The sequence below is a fragment of the Pararge aegeria genome, chromosome 16 (genome assembly GCF_905163445.1).
Source record: "Pararge aegeria chromosome 16, ilParAegt1.1, whole genome shotgun sequence".
NCBI lineage: Eukaryota > Metazoa > Arthropoda > Insecta > Lepidoptera > Nymphalidae > Pararge > Pararge aegeria.
Genome location: NC_053195.1, coordinates 9,823,144 through 9,839,683, shown reverse-complemented (window position 1 = coordinate 9,839,683; position 16,540 = coordinate 9,823,144). Strand labels below are relative to the sequence as shown.

The 16,540-nt window shown below is 38.4% G+C and overlaps 2 protein-coding genes across 2 annotated transcripts; one reads left to right on the top strand and one right to left on the bottom strand.

Annotated features, from left to right (window-relative positions):
- Positions 1-1,110: 1,110 nt before the first annotated feature.
- LOC120630295 (leukocyte receptor cluster member 8 homolog) lies at positions 1,111-5,358 on the bottom strand. Its single transcript, XM_039899477.1, has 5 exons — positions 3,982-5,358; positions 3,367-3,895; positions 3,054-3,258; positions 2,581-2,788; positions 1,111-1,784 (listed from the first exon to the last, which is right to left on the bottom strand). The coding sequence occupies exons 1-5, from the start codon at positions 5,058-5,060 to the stop codon at positions 1,619-1,621; spliced, it is 2,187 nt and encodes a 728-aa protein (XP_039755411.1). The 5' UTR covers positions 5,061-5,358; the 3' UTR covers positions 1,111-1,618.
- Positions 5,359-5,503: 145 nt separating this feature from the next.
- LOC120630464 (vacuolar protein sorting-associated protein 8 homolog) lies at positions 5,504-16,226 on the top strand. The gene is made up of 9 exons (XM_039899705.1): positions 5,504-5,756; positions 6,219-6,398; positions 7,778-8,587; positions 8,909-9,240; positions 10,671-10,794; positions 11,892-12,045; positions 12,240-12,445; positions 13,516-13,680; positions 14,815-16,226. Exons 1-9 carry the CDS (start codon positions 5,667-5,669, stop codon positions 16,138-16,140), a joined length of 3,387 nt encoding a protein of 1,128 aa, XP_039755639.1. The 5' UTR covers positions 5,504-5,666; the 3' UTR covers positions 16,141-16,226.
- The last annotated feature ends 314 nt before the right edge of the window (positions 16,227-16,540 follow it).

The window sequence follows — 16,540 nt, the reverse complement described above, 5'->3', positions numbered from 1 at the left end:
TTATAATATTATATCTCTGACTAAAAATTATGTAAATTTTGTCAATCCTAATAATAATTATAATAAAAATCTGTTTCTGAATCTCAGGCTGAATAATTAAAATATAAAATAACAAAACGTTTTATTTACAATGGACGGAACAACTCGGACAATATTCTCTGTAATATGAAGACTTATGGGCCAAGCTACAGGGAGGTCGTCCAAAAAGTTTTTCGCACGGTGGGCGCTGTAGTTTTAAGTGGGAGAGGGTCCTGTGTTTGATACCCGGCAAATGCAATTCGGAAATTCATAATTTCTGATTTTTTTCTGGTCTGTCAGGCCATTTACCACCCTGCCGACAAAGAAGTGCCGGGTGTCAATTAGGGCTACGGGTTTAATAACTGATAGGCTAACCCATTACCATGAACCATCTTAGACTGTATTATCAGATTGCCGACGAGGGCTGACTTGTAGTAAATTAAAAGATTATGAGTATTCTGTCTTCTTGATCTACGACTTCGCTGGACATGATGAATTATGATTAACTAGCTGTTGCCCGCGTTCTATGTTAGCGTTTATGGTATTTTACAAATCACGAGCGAGTCAGTTGTTTTCCTGGGATAAAAAATAGCCTGTTAGGTACGCTCCGTCCTTTTAACTCCGTTCCAACTCTATGCCAAAAACAATATGCAATATTAGCAACTACAATTTGTCAGCTTTGAACATTTGTATGTATGTATATTTGTCATTTCTTTCTGTTTACTTTAAATATTCAATTTAGTAGGGATAATTTACTTCTTAGCTTGATTAGTTCATTAAAATGTATTATCGACAGTGAAGGAAACATCGTGAGGAAATATGCATTCCTGAGAGTTCTACATGTTCTGAAAGGTGTGCGCCACCACGCAAATCCACCAATCCGCACTGGGAGTTGGGACCGCCTTAAGCCATTCTCACTGTGAGAAAAGACCCGTGCTCAACAGTGGGCCATAGAAATGGGTTCATGATAATGGTAAAAACATTTCAACTTACACAATATAGTTTTATTATTATGCTGTACTTTGTTGTTACGATTTATCGTAGCATGAGTTCACACTGGATAAAATAGTACTTTAAAAATAAACAAATAACTGTTATAAAAATCATATATTGACTTAAAAGCGTATCACATTTATGTACAAGTTCTATTATTAATTACACTATTTGAACAATATATTTATAAAACTCCAATATTTACACAACATCAATGATGATTTAAAAGTTCTCTTACTAATTAACACTATTTTACTTTTTCTGTAAGTCTTTAGCACTGCTGAAATGTCTATACACTAAAACCTCCAATTGCTTTGTAGCAGCTCCCACGCATATGTAAAGCAGTTCTTCATAAAATCAATATTCTCACTAAAACTGCCACTCATTCCAAATTTTTCAGGTGCTCAAATATATTATGAAATATTGTGACGCCGCCTGTGCCTATTACAACGAAGGTGAATAATGATGTTGGCCTTTGTAACAACTGCTGAAGCTCTGCTGAAGCTCTGCCAAAGCTGCTGACCCTGTCACTGCGCCTTTACATTACCACACACAAAATATATTTTACTTTAACAGGACGACTTTGCACAAATGCATAAGTGGTATGTTAGATGTTTTGATTGATTACATGGAGGCTGGCCTTGCAATCAATATTACTTTGATCATTGCCAGTATATGACAGAGGAAACTGATTCAAGAACTCAAAAGCTTTAGAAGTTGATTCAAATGCCAGCTCACGTACGATGAAGTCCACAGGAACACTCTGCCTGTAGCTGCACATATAAAAAAATGTTAATATAACATAACCAACCAAATGAGGTTGGCCATTGGTGAAAATAAAATGGTGCAAAAGTAATGGAATCAGGTAATATGAAGATTAAAGATAATAAAATGAAAACTGTGTGATTTTTTCTTATAATATTTTTATCACTCATTATTTGTGCAATATGTATGTCTAAAATTTCTTGCAAGGCACAATGCCTAGCTACTTTGGTAGATAAGTATAAACAGATTTTAAAAGTACCTTTTTACTAAGAAAAATAGGTTAAGTTATTATTAGCTATTATTTAAATGAAGATTACTATCTTAAGATATCAATTTTTATAAAACATAATATGGGTAACATTTACATAATATAATATTTATGACATGGACCCATGGTAAGTATTAACATGCATCATCCAAATTTTTCAAATGTAATTCTAATTCTCATCATTAGAGGAAAAATAATCTTTAAAAAACATTAATTATGTATGGGAGATATTTCATATTGATGTAATTTAACTTTGTGTAAATTAATTATATTTAATTACTGTCATCTTAGTAATTAAATATAATTAAGTAAGTTAATTTAATCATTTCTCGGATTTTGAAGCTAAGAAAGAGGATTAAATATTATGTTAAACAAAAAAAAAGTATTGAAATGTTTGGTTCAATTAACAAGCTTAATTATTGAAAAGCATATTTAGACTCGAATGTCAGAAATGTATTAATATGTCTGGTAAATGTAAAAATTACCTAAAAGCACCAAAATAAAATTAATAAAGAAAAAAAGCAGAAAAAACATACGACTTTATGATGTATTTCAGGTAATTTTTCCGCTCCCTGTCCACAATCCAATCTATAAGGTATCCTGCCATCATTGGAGCTGTCTTATACAACATGAAAAATTTATGCAAATTTCCTGTAGCCCACGCACATCTTGTATTTAATGCATGTTTGATACATTCATTTTCTCTATCCTCTTTTGACAGAAATTGGAAAATTGTAGTAAGATCTAGAAAAACATATTTATTTTAAAATATTTAGGATACCATACAACACAGAGAGATGACAGGTGACATCAAAGATGCTGCATAGATTACATTGGTGAGTTAATCAATGTTTTTGGCCTTGGCAAGGATGTGTTATGGATGTGCTTGAACTTGGGTGTTTACAAATGGTTTAATTTTTTCTTTATTATTGAATTCAATAAGCCTTATCACGTAAAAATGAGAAACCAAAAATTTCTCTTACCATATTATTATATAGATTATACATACCCAAAGTATTATTTGTAAATATATAGTAGAGAATCCTATATGCCTTAAACTCTGCTTCATTAGCCCTGCAATCTGGAAGTTCTGTGTAAAGCATTTTAAGTTGTGTTTGACATTGGTTAAATTCTTCATGATCACCTTTCTCTAATGCTATTCTAGCATGTGTTTCATATACTTCCACTGTAAAACTATCTCTTATTCCTTGCACCTAAATTCAAATAATACTATTAAAACCTATTTTCAGACAAATGCATATAATTTGATGTAATGTAAGTTAATGTAATAAAAAAATTATTGGTATTTAAAATAATCTTACCGTTAGATCTTGCCTAATTGATTTTAGTTGATCACATGCATATCTGTAATCCTGCCGGTGTATCCATCGCTCTTTTACATTTTTAATAGAGTTCTTTAGCACTATTACAGGGCGAACCTCACATGCTTCAGGAGCTTTTGTCAATCTTAAAAAGGACTTCTCAATGTCTGTGCACGTCCCAACTATATGCATATTGTTAAGTTCATAATCACCTTCTGTATCTTGTATTATTGGCTTTTTAAGACAGGGTTCCAGCCTCTTGTTTACTTCACCAGGACGGTTTGCTTGTACTGAACTTGCTATGGTGGGAATATTTCCATTACCAAATCTTTGCGCTCTCTTCTGTAATTTCTCTGCATTACCTTGCAAATCTTCAACATTAAATTGGTTATATGCTTTCTTTTTGTTATTTTTCTGAAATTTTTCTGGTTTTTTCTGATCTAGAGACAATCTATCTTTAACCTTCTGGCGTGTTTTATTCTTAAAACTCTTTTTCTCTTCAATCTCATCACTAGATGCTGATGATGTGCTGTGGAAACAAAATAAGTTACATACAACTGTATAATATTAATTTTGTTTTGTGTAAATTTATCACAAATAAATTAAAAAAATTACCTGTGCCTCTTTCTTGGTGGACTTTTAGATTTAGAGCGACTCCTGGAATGTGCTTTTCTTCGCCTTTGAGGAGAATTTTTATGGGTATTGAAATTCCTGCCAGCCAAAGGCTTGTTCTTATGTAACTCTGAAACAGCTTCACACTTTTGGTACAAAGACAGTGTACCCCGAACAGGCTTTACTGATAAACTATTTCTTTCACTATGTACACTAGGTATAGGCTCATCATCCCAATTTCTCGTCCAAATTTCATCTTTGTTAGCAGCAGCTGTAATACGGCCCTTTAAACATATATCAATTTGGTCGCGATCTATACCTGTTTTGCATTTCTCATAACATCTTTTTATATACCTTTCCAAACTTTCAGGCCAAGTTCCTGCTGATGTTTGTATTGATGAGGATTTTAAAAAGTTTGAAGAGTTGTCATTTGGAACAACATTCTCCAATTCTTTTTCATTATAATTTTCACACTTGGGCTCCTCCAGTGGCTCAGGAATGTCTTCTGTTGCTATTGGGGGAGGTAAGGGAACGTCTAGTGGCGGAGGAGGTGGTGGTTTGGGAAGATCTGGTGGAGGACAAGGGGGCAGTGGCGGCGGATGGTCAGGCAACGGAGGCATCATAAAAGTCCCTGCCTCGTTATTTGCCTTATTTCCCTTCTTTCGTTTTTTCTTAGCATTATTATTGTTATTAGCCACAAGAGGGTTTTCATTTGGAGGAAGGGGAGCAGACTTTCTATTACCAGTAAGATTAAACCTAATGGGGGACTGGTTATGAAACGAACGACTCATATCAAACGGAGACATTCCTAACAAAGGTGGAGGAGGTTTGGAAAACTGAGGATGGCCGTAATTGGCCCTCACGTCGTTATTTTGTTGATTTTGGTGATATTGTTGATTGTCATTACGAAAAACACCATTATTACCCATTTGGTTATAGTACTGATGATTATAAAACTGCGGGAACATGCCACCTTGATACCCACTGTATTGCTGATAGACACCGTACATCCATGAGTTGGGATCCGGTGGCATGCCACTCATAGTTTGTATCGGGGGTTGTTTAGAAGTATTTTCAGTCATGATGCATAGCTTGTAGGACCTTTTTTTAATTTAATGTAGTAGTAGTACTTGTTCCAAAAATAGAACCTTGAACAAGATGGCGACTTGCCACAATTTGCTTCTACAAATTTACCTGTTAATTCTTCGTAGAACTAACCAGCACGCTATCAATGCAATAAACTTAAATATAATAGCATAGTCTTTAAAAACTTGACACAATCACATGAAATACTCACGAAAAAATTTCACAAATGATAAAATTATTATTTCATGTATGCACAAAATTAACCTTTCACCAAAGACTGGTAACTAACGGCCAACGGGCACGAAGGTACGGAACAAAGAGTATAGAGCACCAAGGACTATATCCTTCCTTCTGAGAACAACACCAACATCGTAGAATTTGACATATTATGACACTTGACATTTGACATTGACATCATTGCAATCGACAAAAGAAGAAATTAAAATTTCCTCAAATTAATAACAATTTCGAATTTAATTTAGCGTTTTAGATTAAATAAAGTATCAGAAGTAAAAATATTTTACTTGAACATATTCAAATAATAAACATGGAAATCCAATAGTAGCTGCAAGTTGCACATTTAAAGTTGGACTTAAAAAACGATGGATTTACTGAAAACACCTTCAACTCAATCACTTTTAGATTCTGATCTCGAATCAGTGGAAAGTCTTCAGTATGTGGATTTTGAAGAGGTGATATAAAATTTTCAATGCCTTTGCTTCACAAATTATTTAATTTTTATCTTTATTATGTTGTGTTTGAGAATAGATATTTCTGTTTTTAATGTTACTAAAATTTAAACGTCTGAAATATTAATCATTAGCAGACTAATAATGTCCAAATGTTTCGGCACAAGATTCCTTTTCTTAGGAGAGGGAATTAGCCCACAATGTTGCTCAAACACTAGTTGACAGGCTAAAACAATAATTTGTTATCATGTGAATGTGATAATAACTGGTACTAAAGGCTTAGGTGGAGTATTGCAATCTTGTAATGAGTCCCATCTGTATAAAATTAAATTGGCTGTTGCCTGCATTCTTTGTCCACGTTTAATATGATTTTTTACTTTCCCATCATTATTTTGCATCATCTATCTGAAGTTTTGCTTTTATTTATAAGTTATTAAATAAATATATTTTTTTATTCATCTGCAGCTTGATGAAGTGGAATATGCTTTGCCTACCAGTGAGGCCCCAACCCTTGCAGAAGTATTATCTTCAGAGGAATTGGAAAGCGAAAACAAAATATCTTCATCAAAATTTGAGGAAACCACATGTTCTGCTTTACAAGTTGACTTTTTACAGGCAATATCACAACAATTATTACAGGCTCAAGTAAGTTGTACTGTTAATAAGTATAAAAGCTTTTAAGAATAAACTATTCACAGTTTAGTGATTAGTTTTTGTTTAACTTATAGGTTGAACAGATTTTATATTGAAACTTAGAAATTCTTTTATCATCATCCATAGCCTATTAATGTCCCAAGAGTGGGTGCAACTCTAAAAGTGTAACAGAAAATCAATGAAAAACTTTGGCCCTTTCCAGAATATGAAACAAAGAACTTGTGATCCAGGGTTGGACATACTAACCACTAGACTAACAATTATATAGTAGCTGCAAAATTTTGATGCATTATCCATGAAAAAGTAGGAGGGGCATTGGATAATTTCCAGCACCCATGAATATCTTGAGAACTACAGAAGCCACCATTGTGAAAATTTATTTACCCTAATGCCATATCAGTTTTGAATAAATGCCATGGAGTAGTTTCACAGTTTGTATATGAGTACTGTTAATGATCTAGCATAGAAGGTAAAAAAATATACACAACCATAGAAATACTCCATCTCATCTACTCATCTACCATATGATGCTGGTAATTTAAGGCTCTATTGTAGCCCTTCTAAATTTTTATTTTTGTTTTGTTGTTTACATCTACAATCAGTCCATAAACTCTTAAGCTAAGGATTAAAGGTCTGATGAATGAGCCCTGCATCAAGGGCACTCCCTGTATTGTGAGGGTGCAGCTGATGTTTTGGCCGGGAAGAGGGGTTTCCAATTGATTGGGTTGTTATGTTTCCCAGTGTGTTCTTTGTTCAGCTCAAGCTGTTGCAAGCGTTTTGTCAAATTATAGATAAGATATATCAGATATCTGATAAGAGTTGACCTTGACCACAAGACGTAGGCCTGCATCCCACCGCATCAAGCTGAGCTAGTAGCAGTATGTACAGTGCGTGAACTTCATAGTGATAACATATCAATTTATTATAAATGTACCCCATATCTACATTAAAAATACCTATTCAGGCAATTATTGTAAATAATATGATTACAATTATCACTGTTTTTTTATCAGAAGTCTGTAGGAAATTGTTTATGAACATGTGTTATATGTGTTGTTATGCTATAAATAAGTAGGTCCTAAGTAGTACTAGTCTTTAATTTAAGCTTTAAAATATCACTTGCTTAGTGGGAAAGGAAAACATTATGAGGATAGTTTTTGTTACCAACCCAATTGTTCACAATATGCTCAAAGGTGTGTGATGTTTAACAATCTGAACCAGTGATCAGAAATCAGTGTTCTGGACAGTGGACTACAGCCTAAATCTCAGCTTTATTACGAAAGCAGACCTGTGGACTTGTGGGCCGAAAATTGGTTGATAATGATGACAATGATTCTATTCATATGCCATTTAAAAAAATATTTTTTCAGGAACGATCATCTGCCGGTGCTGCTACCACATTAAGTATTGGCTCCAATGGTAGACTTACAGTGGGAACTGCACATGGCCATCTACTTTCATTCCACGATCAAACATTACGGTGGGTGTGTGACTCAAATGGCGATAACGGAGCAGTTACATGTCTGTCATATAATCACGATGGTACTCGACTTCTAGCTGGATTCGCTCGAGGACTTGTTTATCAGTATGAGAGTATACGAGGATTAATTCTCAGAAAAGTAACACTCGGAGGAGAGTTATGGGGTACATTAAGAGTGACATGGGCTGGCACATCTGGACTAGCTTTAGATACAGGTGGATCTGTATGGCTAATAAGATTTTCGAGGCCATTAGGCGTACGTTCTGCGCGAGTTTCTTGTTTATTTTCGGGAGCACGCGGGGAAGTGGTGGCCATGGCAGCTCGCGACGCTCGCATTTTAGCTCTAGCGACTCTATCGAGAGTCATCATAGTTGCCGGCGGCCGAGCGGCTGGAGTACGCCTAGATGGCCCACCCGATGTCCTCCCTGTGTTGGAGTGGTGTGAACTAGACAATAGAATACTTGTATCTGCCCGTGCTAATATTATGCAATGGCTTGCTGTTACCATAATTGGATCATCTATAAGCCTTCGGCCAGTACAGCGAGTGGAGCTTAAGTCAACACCTATATGGCTCGGCTGGCTGGGAGGTAGCCTTACAATATTTGATTCCGACGAAAATCTTCGATTCTGGGGTGATGATTATGACAAGCCACTAGATTTGTCTCAAATAGAACCTGTATATTCGTCTTCATTTTTTAAGGTAATAATTTAATGACAAATAGTTACACTGAATCATAGTTAAATGCGCGACAAGACAACATGTTTTCAATTAAATCCAACCAATGTACTTTTCTGTCGATTTTCACGCATCAACTTCTGAGTGAAGTAATTTCAGCGATTGTTTTACCATTAAATTTTTATAACATCGTTAAATGGATCTTAAATATCATTGGTTGATTAACTCCTAGCTACTATTCTGTCCTGCAAAAACAATTATTTTTACTAGTTCCTTTGCATGTATAACTTGCTAACTGCTTTACCCTGTTTATGTACCTATTATTAATGAAAATTTATTCTTAAGGGCCACTGGACGGACGGCCGTGTGTCGCAAGCTATGTGCAAAGCCGGCGAAAGTGCTTTAGGGGGAGCTTGCATATCCGAAGGCACGTTAGCACTTCTTGGTCGTCGCGGAGTAGTTCGCGTCAAGCCACGAGACTTGCTTGCAAGGGCCCAATCATTTATAGCTACTGGACGCTATTCCCAAGCCTTAAGGTTGCTTTGTTCAGCTCAAGGCGTCGAGGCTAAAAAGTTGGTGAATGAATTTATTGGCAATTTAGCTGATAGACCGCATATATTGAGCAACAAAAACGTCGCAGTGCAAGTCGTTAAGCTGTGTCACAAATATGATTTCAGGTAAGAATCTCAGGTGAATTTATAATTGGTACTTTGTAAAAGTAATATCTATATATATAAAAGAGAAAGTGTGTGGGTATGTTCCGTATAGGCTCCGAAACGGCTGGACCGATTTCAATGAAACTTTCAGGGAATCCCCGGATTGATCTGGCGAGTAATCCTGTAAAGGTTGGTGAAGATCGGAGCACTCCTATTTTTGAACTGTCAAATTCAGCTTTTATTTACTATGATGGTATTCTATTGTCGGGTGTACATGGGTGTAGATAATGATCTTCACCCGCTCGAGAAGACAATAGAAGAGAATGAATACGGAGAGAATTTAATAAATTATGCGACTTAAATTAAAAATTTAATGATGTAAGTTTATTATTTAAATAAAATAAAGCAAAATCTAGCCTGGCGAAGCGGGCTGGGTAGTACCAATTAAAATATCACTTGCTTCAACGCTGAAGGAAAACATCGTGAGGAAACCTGCATGCGTGGGAGTTTTTCATTATGTGCTCAAAGGCGTGTGGAGTAAACCAATCCGCACTGGGCCAACTTGGTGGATTACGGCCTAAACCCTTCCCATTGTGGGGGGAGACCCGTGCCTCGTAGTGGGCTGGTAATAGGTTCATATGATGATGATGGATACATCAGGCTCGTTTGAAATAGAATATTAGGACACATTAAAAGTATCGGTAGAACCTGGAAGGGGTTTTTCAAAATTATACAGCTCTAAAAAATTGTAACCCTGCCTAATTGTAATGACCTAAAATCACATTTACAATTGTGTGCGCCTGTGTATGTGTGTTAATTATTGTTTTCGTATGATCATATAGTCCTAGATCATACGAAAACGTTATTCAACCTTTTAACCTAAGCCATGGTTAAATTCGATACCCGATTCAATCTTAAATGTAAGCAAATTTGATGATCTGGTTGTCACTGCGTATTATTTTAAGACAACCATTACTTATTTCTCTAATTTATTGATCTCGGGAAAAAGGCGTGAAACAAAAGTTTTTAATTGTTATCGATATTGTAATAAATAAAGCATCACATCCTTACTAACTCGCCTTGTTTACAGTTACGTACGTAGATACAGTTTTTAGGAATTAAATAGTAGTCTGATTGCGCCTACCTACATGATAATTGCGCAAGCGTCTCTGAAAGCTAACTTCAGCTTGGCCAAGTTAGATTATGCGCCTACAAAAAACGAATTAAAAAAAATATCATTGTGTACTGCGAGTGGACAAAGGCAATGCCTTAATAAGTAACGCCTAATCTAAGAAGATTCCAATGGAAACATCAACCATTCACCAGTAGTTATAACCTAAGAGTTGGTGAAACGTTTATATCTATAGACATCGCCTAAATCATTAGGCATTCAATTTAGGCGATGCCTAGGTTTAGTGTAAACGGGTATTAGGATTTTTTTTTTATTGCAGTGATGAGTTATGGAATTGCCTTTGGGAGAATTGTTCCGGGGAGCAAGCTTTCGTTGAAGCGTTGGGAGATGCTGCGGTGCGTGGTGAACTGTCTAATAAACCACCCTCTCCTGACTTTACACAGGTAAAATCATACTAGCAAGAAAAAGCGAAACAACACTTTCGAATGTTCTATACATTTTATCTTTTTTCTTGTTTTGTTTTGTTTCGAAAAAAATTATATTGTGTATTGTTCCAAAATCTTAGTTATCGTAGTAACAAATTTTATCCAAATTCCTTTATCTCTTATAGCATTTAGAGATTTTAACAGAATATCTCTTTCGATATATTCCATAGGACCTGTATTTTTTATATATATTTTATACCGGAATAAAAAACAGTATATATATATATATATATATATATATATATATATATATATATATATATATGTCTGGTGCATTAACCTATACTTACTATAAATCGTCAATATTGCTGCGTAAAGAAAACCCAAGAAATACACTTCCTATTCTAAACAAGGATTCAGGATTCAGGATTAATATCTAATGTAATCTTATCGTCTGTGGTTTGTAGAAAAGGCGAAACTGCTGAAGCAAAACTATTTTTTTTTTTTTTAATACAATATTTTTTTAGAACATTAGGTACGTAGGTATATCCATTGCGCCTTTGTAGTTTATACGAATAAGCGCAAGACATGACGTTACAGTCACTCGTTACATAGCCTATAACATCACTAAGCAGGGCAGCACTAAGCATCTAATGCAAAAAAACTCGCGTAGATGTTAAGCCCAAGCCTAAGCCTAAGCCTTTAGTTATACCGGAAACCATGCCCATCAGATCGTAACACAGCAGTGCTGTTTTCGGCAGAAATAAACACGGCGATAGTACTTCGCCGGAAGAGGTCGATCACAAAAAGCTCTACCTATTACTACTAATAATGGTCCGACGGCCGACTGGCGCAGTGGGCAGCGACCCTGCTTTCTGAGTCCATGGCCGTGGGTTCGATGCCCACAACTGGAACATGTTTACGTGATGAACATGAATGTTTTTAAGTGTCTAGGTGTTTATCTGTATGTAATAAGTATTTATGTATATTATTCAAAAAATATTCATCAGTCATCTTAGTTCCCATAACATAAGCTACGCTTACTTTGGGGCTAGATGGCGATGTGTGTTTTGTCGTAGTATAATACTTATTTATTTATTCATTTATAATTGCAGGAGCTAATAGAAAGACTAGCCGAGTTCGAGCCCGACCTAGTGGAGCGCGTGGTAGCGTCTTTGCCGCTAACGTCGCTGGACCCGCACCGCGCCAGCGTGTTCACACGCGACCGCGGTCTATGGCGGGGCGTCGGAGCCATTGCAGCGGCACTGGGTAACCAATCCTTTTACCCCGCACTGACCTTTATTATATCGCTAAAATATTGTATTTACCAATAATTATGAAAAACGTATTTAAGTCGACACCGCCTATTATTTTTTTTAATTTATTGCGTATAGCTAAAAAAAAAACAGTGCCTATAAGTAATGTGTTACTCTTTGCTTAGATCATTAAGTTGAATTTCACAGACGGGTGCAGCGGTGCTATGCGCGAGCTGGTGACGTTCGTGGATGAGGCGTGCGGCGGCGGCGCGACATGCGCGTGCGCAGGTGGCGCGCTGCTGTTAGCGGCGGCGGACGCGCTGGCGGGGCGGGGCGCGGGCGGCCGGGCGCTGCCCGCACACGCGCGCCCGTCTGCCCGCCACGACGCGTTGCATACTCTGCTCGCCGAGGAGGTATTGTTTTCAGAGTACCTAGAGGGACAATATTAAGAACATACCTCATAAAGCCTTATTGCATGTAGTGAATTGTGTCCAATAACAGTGAAAACGCCCACGTCTCACTTCAACCGCGGAATGTTGCTAGCTGTTGGTGAACCTTCAAGAGACATTAAAGTTGAAATAATTGCTGGCAACTGCTCAATGGAATTATGTGACTAACCGCCTGTTCGTGTAACACTACTAAAGTGGAGTGGTTTTTGATGCTTCAATAGAAGGTTCTTTTATAATAAAATATTATGTTCTTATTTCTGTGTCTCGAGGGATATTTTTTCTAATTCTGCTACAAGTTGCCATCTCACCAGACGGTAAGCTATGATGCAGTAAGTGAAGACACTAAAGAGCTGACCTGTTAGATGTATGGCAGTTATAATAAACCCATACCCCTAATTGGTTTCTACTCGACATCGTACCGGAACGCTTAATCGCTTAGCGGTACATCTTTGTCGGTGGTGGTAACTAGCCACTTCAAAAGCCGGACCAAAGTTATTAATTCCCAAATTGCCCCTGCTCACTCGAATCCGGGACCTCCTACTTAAATCCACAGCGCCAAATGCGTCGTCAAATATAATCCGGGTTACAATTTTTGTCTCCTGCCTCTATGCTTACTGTGCAGGGAAGTCAACCAATTGCTATCTACACTGATATTACAGGCTGGAATATGATACCCCCCGGGGTATCATATTCCAGCCTGTATCCCCGTTATAATTTTTGTCTCGTACCTATGCTAGCCAATAGCCACTCTGCCGATGCTAACCGTGCAGGGGAGTCATCAAAATGCTAAATACACTCACATTACAGGCTGGAACACGATACCCCGGGGATGAAGTTTTTTTTTCTCGCCTATGTTAGCCATATTACCCATGCTAACCTTGCAGGGAAGTCAGCAAATGCTAACTACACTCACATTACAGGCTGGAATACGATACCCCGGGGGTAAAGTTTTTGTTTCTTGCCTATGTTAGCCATATTACCCATGCCAACCTTGCAGGGAAGTCAACAAAATACTAACTACACTCACATTACAGGCTGGAATACGATCCCCCTTGCGAGTGCTAGTGGCGCATGACACGTCAGCCGCGGTCCGGTTGCTGGAGCAATGTTCGCGGGAGCCGCCGTTCGCAGGCCCGCTCGGCAAACAGAACCGTCTGCGCGTAGCTCGTGCTTTGCTCAACTACACCAAAGACCTAGAGGCAAGTGCGTTATAGCATTTCTAACAGCAGGTCTAGGACAGACACCTGTCTAATTGAGCTGCACCTTCAAATTGACATATTTAATACAAGTTTAGCTAAGTTCCTAAATAATATTCAGACAAATTAACTAATATTTTGGTAATGTACATCTGTAACTGACTTAGTATACGTTTTGGCGAGTGCTTAGATCTTATTGGATACTGAATGTCGGAAGGTGGTCTTATAATGAAACAAAAACATATTCTCAGCCTCTTAATGCACTGCTCACACTAACCGCCTCAATAAAATGTACAGTGTAGTAGCATAGACCCAACTCGCTGTTTTCTATAATAACATAGCATAGTTTTAAATCATAAGAAGCATATTTGTTTTTCCATACAAACGAATTCAAAACATTTTAAGTGTTTACTTATGACAACCCTATTGAAGATAAAAGACCGACACGCGCATAGTACCTCCGCTACGCGACGCGTACCCAATAAAGTGACAGGAGTCACATGATTTTAATTTTGCGTGTGATGTTAGAGCTATATTGAAAATATATGGCAGTGATTTATTCAAAAACTATTAGGTTTTCAGTTTCACATATAAGTCACAGATACAGTACATAATGTACCTGTAGCCTGTAAAGTATTATTTCGGTTTTCATTTACACATTGTATAAACCGATGTAACGAACCGATTAGATGCGGTACTTTGCACTATGTTTATACACACACGGTATTACACAAAATACCGCATTAGGTTTTAAGATACAGTTTACAGCTATAAGCCATTATCACTACATAGTATTAATTTTACTAAGTAACCTTTCTCTTACAATGTAAAAGGCTGATTGTGATGCAGTAATTTATGTAACAATGTGCTGACGGAGAGGTCTGACGTCGTAGATTAAGGGTAACATTTATGAATACTATAAGTAATTGTGCCTTCTTTCTAAGTTAAGATTCTAAGTGTTCTAAGTTAGCTGTTTCTTGTGCACCCATGCCTCGATGAATGCAAAAAAAAATCAATTGTTATTCCAGAAATTAAGCAAACCCTTAACTTTCTTAGAATTAGATAGATATTTGAATTCCGAACTAACTTTATTATTTCTCAGAAATAGAAGCGTAATAAGTGAGATTCCTCTTTCAGGAGTCAGAAAAACGTCTGGAAATTTTGGAGTTCATCGCAGGGCAGCTGAGTTCAGGCGCGCTGCCGTTAGATCACGATTTAATCAAAAATATGCAAGAATTTGTCGCGACCACAGATGACGAGCGTTCCGATAGAGCGTGGCTAATGGTTTTGACGCGGATACGATCACAACGAGACCAAATGCTCGCCCAGTACAGGGACGCTATTCTTCGACCTCGAATTTTGTGGCGAATGGACGCAATGCTTGATAGACACGATGAAGCTCTTAAAGAGTTCTTTGAAATACGGAATCCATCAAGTAAAGATATAGATGAGTTCTTTGAACATTTAAGATCAAGAATTGAAGTTGATGGTGAAATGAGAAAACGGCTGAAACCGTACCTTTCTGCGCTCGTAGAACTGCGTCCCCGGTCAGCCGCCGCTTTACTTAATGATGAGTGCAGCGACTTGATCTCCACAATTCTGGACTCATTATCTTTAAAGTGCAAAATTGAGTTCGGCGATTGTCTATTGGATACGGGGCGACTACGTGGCGACGCGGCCGCGATTCATCTGCGGGCTCTGTGTACACATCGACCCAGCGATGTTAAGGACTTTCTTATTAAAAATACCGGAATCGTGAGACCAGAAGACGCGCTCGGAATCGTAAAGGAGCTGGGTCCCAGAGATGCAGAGTCCATATGTTTAGAAGCGACTGGTGATCATTTGGGCGCACTAGACGCGCTCCTGCGATCAATATCATCAAGTCAAGACGAGGAATCAAAAGCGGCCGTCGTAGACGAAGCAAGCGCTCTGTGTGCGAGAGTCGGGCCAACCGTTCCGACTAGCATGGCGGCGGAGATGTGGACGCGGCTGCTGCGCAGTGCGGGTTCGGTTCCGCCACCGCTTCTCTTCGAAGCGATCGCCTACCTGCCGCTCGAGGAGCTCGTGGTCAAGACGTGCGATTCGCCGCGAGTCGCAGCAACGATTCTTTCGGGGGGCGTGACTCGGAAAGGCGTGTGGCAGTGTACAACGCGCATTGTGCAGCGCGAAGCACACGAGGCGCTAGCTCGTGCGCTGACGGTGGCGCGACGCGGCGCAGCGGCACGCGGCCTCTGTAGGCGCTGCGAGCGACCGCTGGAGAGTCGTTCCGGCGTGCGCACGCTACACTGCGGGCGTGCCGTGCACGCAGATTGCGAGCCCGAGCCACAGTGTGCGTGCGGCCGACGCGCACCGACAGAAGCGCTAAGCTTACCGCCATGGCCGCGACGTCGCACCGCACTGTTACACGACGCGGAATTGCTGCTAGTGGCTCCGCCCCGTCCCGATCTCGAAGGCGTCGTTTGATATTTGACGATGACCTTAGGTACTTTATGCTAGAAATTCGTATTTTATTCATTTACCTGTTGGTATAATTAAATGTTACTCTGTTATTTGTTTTTTATTTATGCTCTGAAAATATTAAACGAATTCTCTAATGTCATTTTGTTGTCCACCTATTATTATATTACTGCGTAAGGATATGTGGGTCATTGAACAAACACAATGACGACTACTTGCTGCTGTGCAGTATGGTGACGGCATATTAGAATACAACCCCTCATCTTCCCGCATATGTCGTACCGGGCGACTAAAAGAATAAAACGGATATAAGGGAGTGAAGAATCGGCGCCCTCTGTGCTACTACTACCATCTACTGCGATCACCTACCATGTGCCCAGCGTGGTTATTATGGGCGAATCCCCAA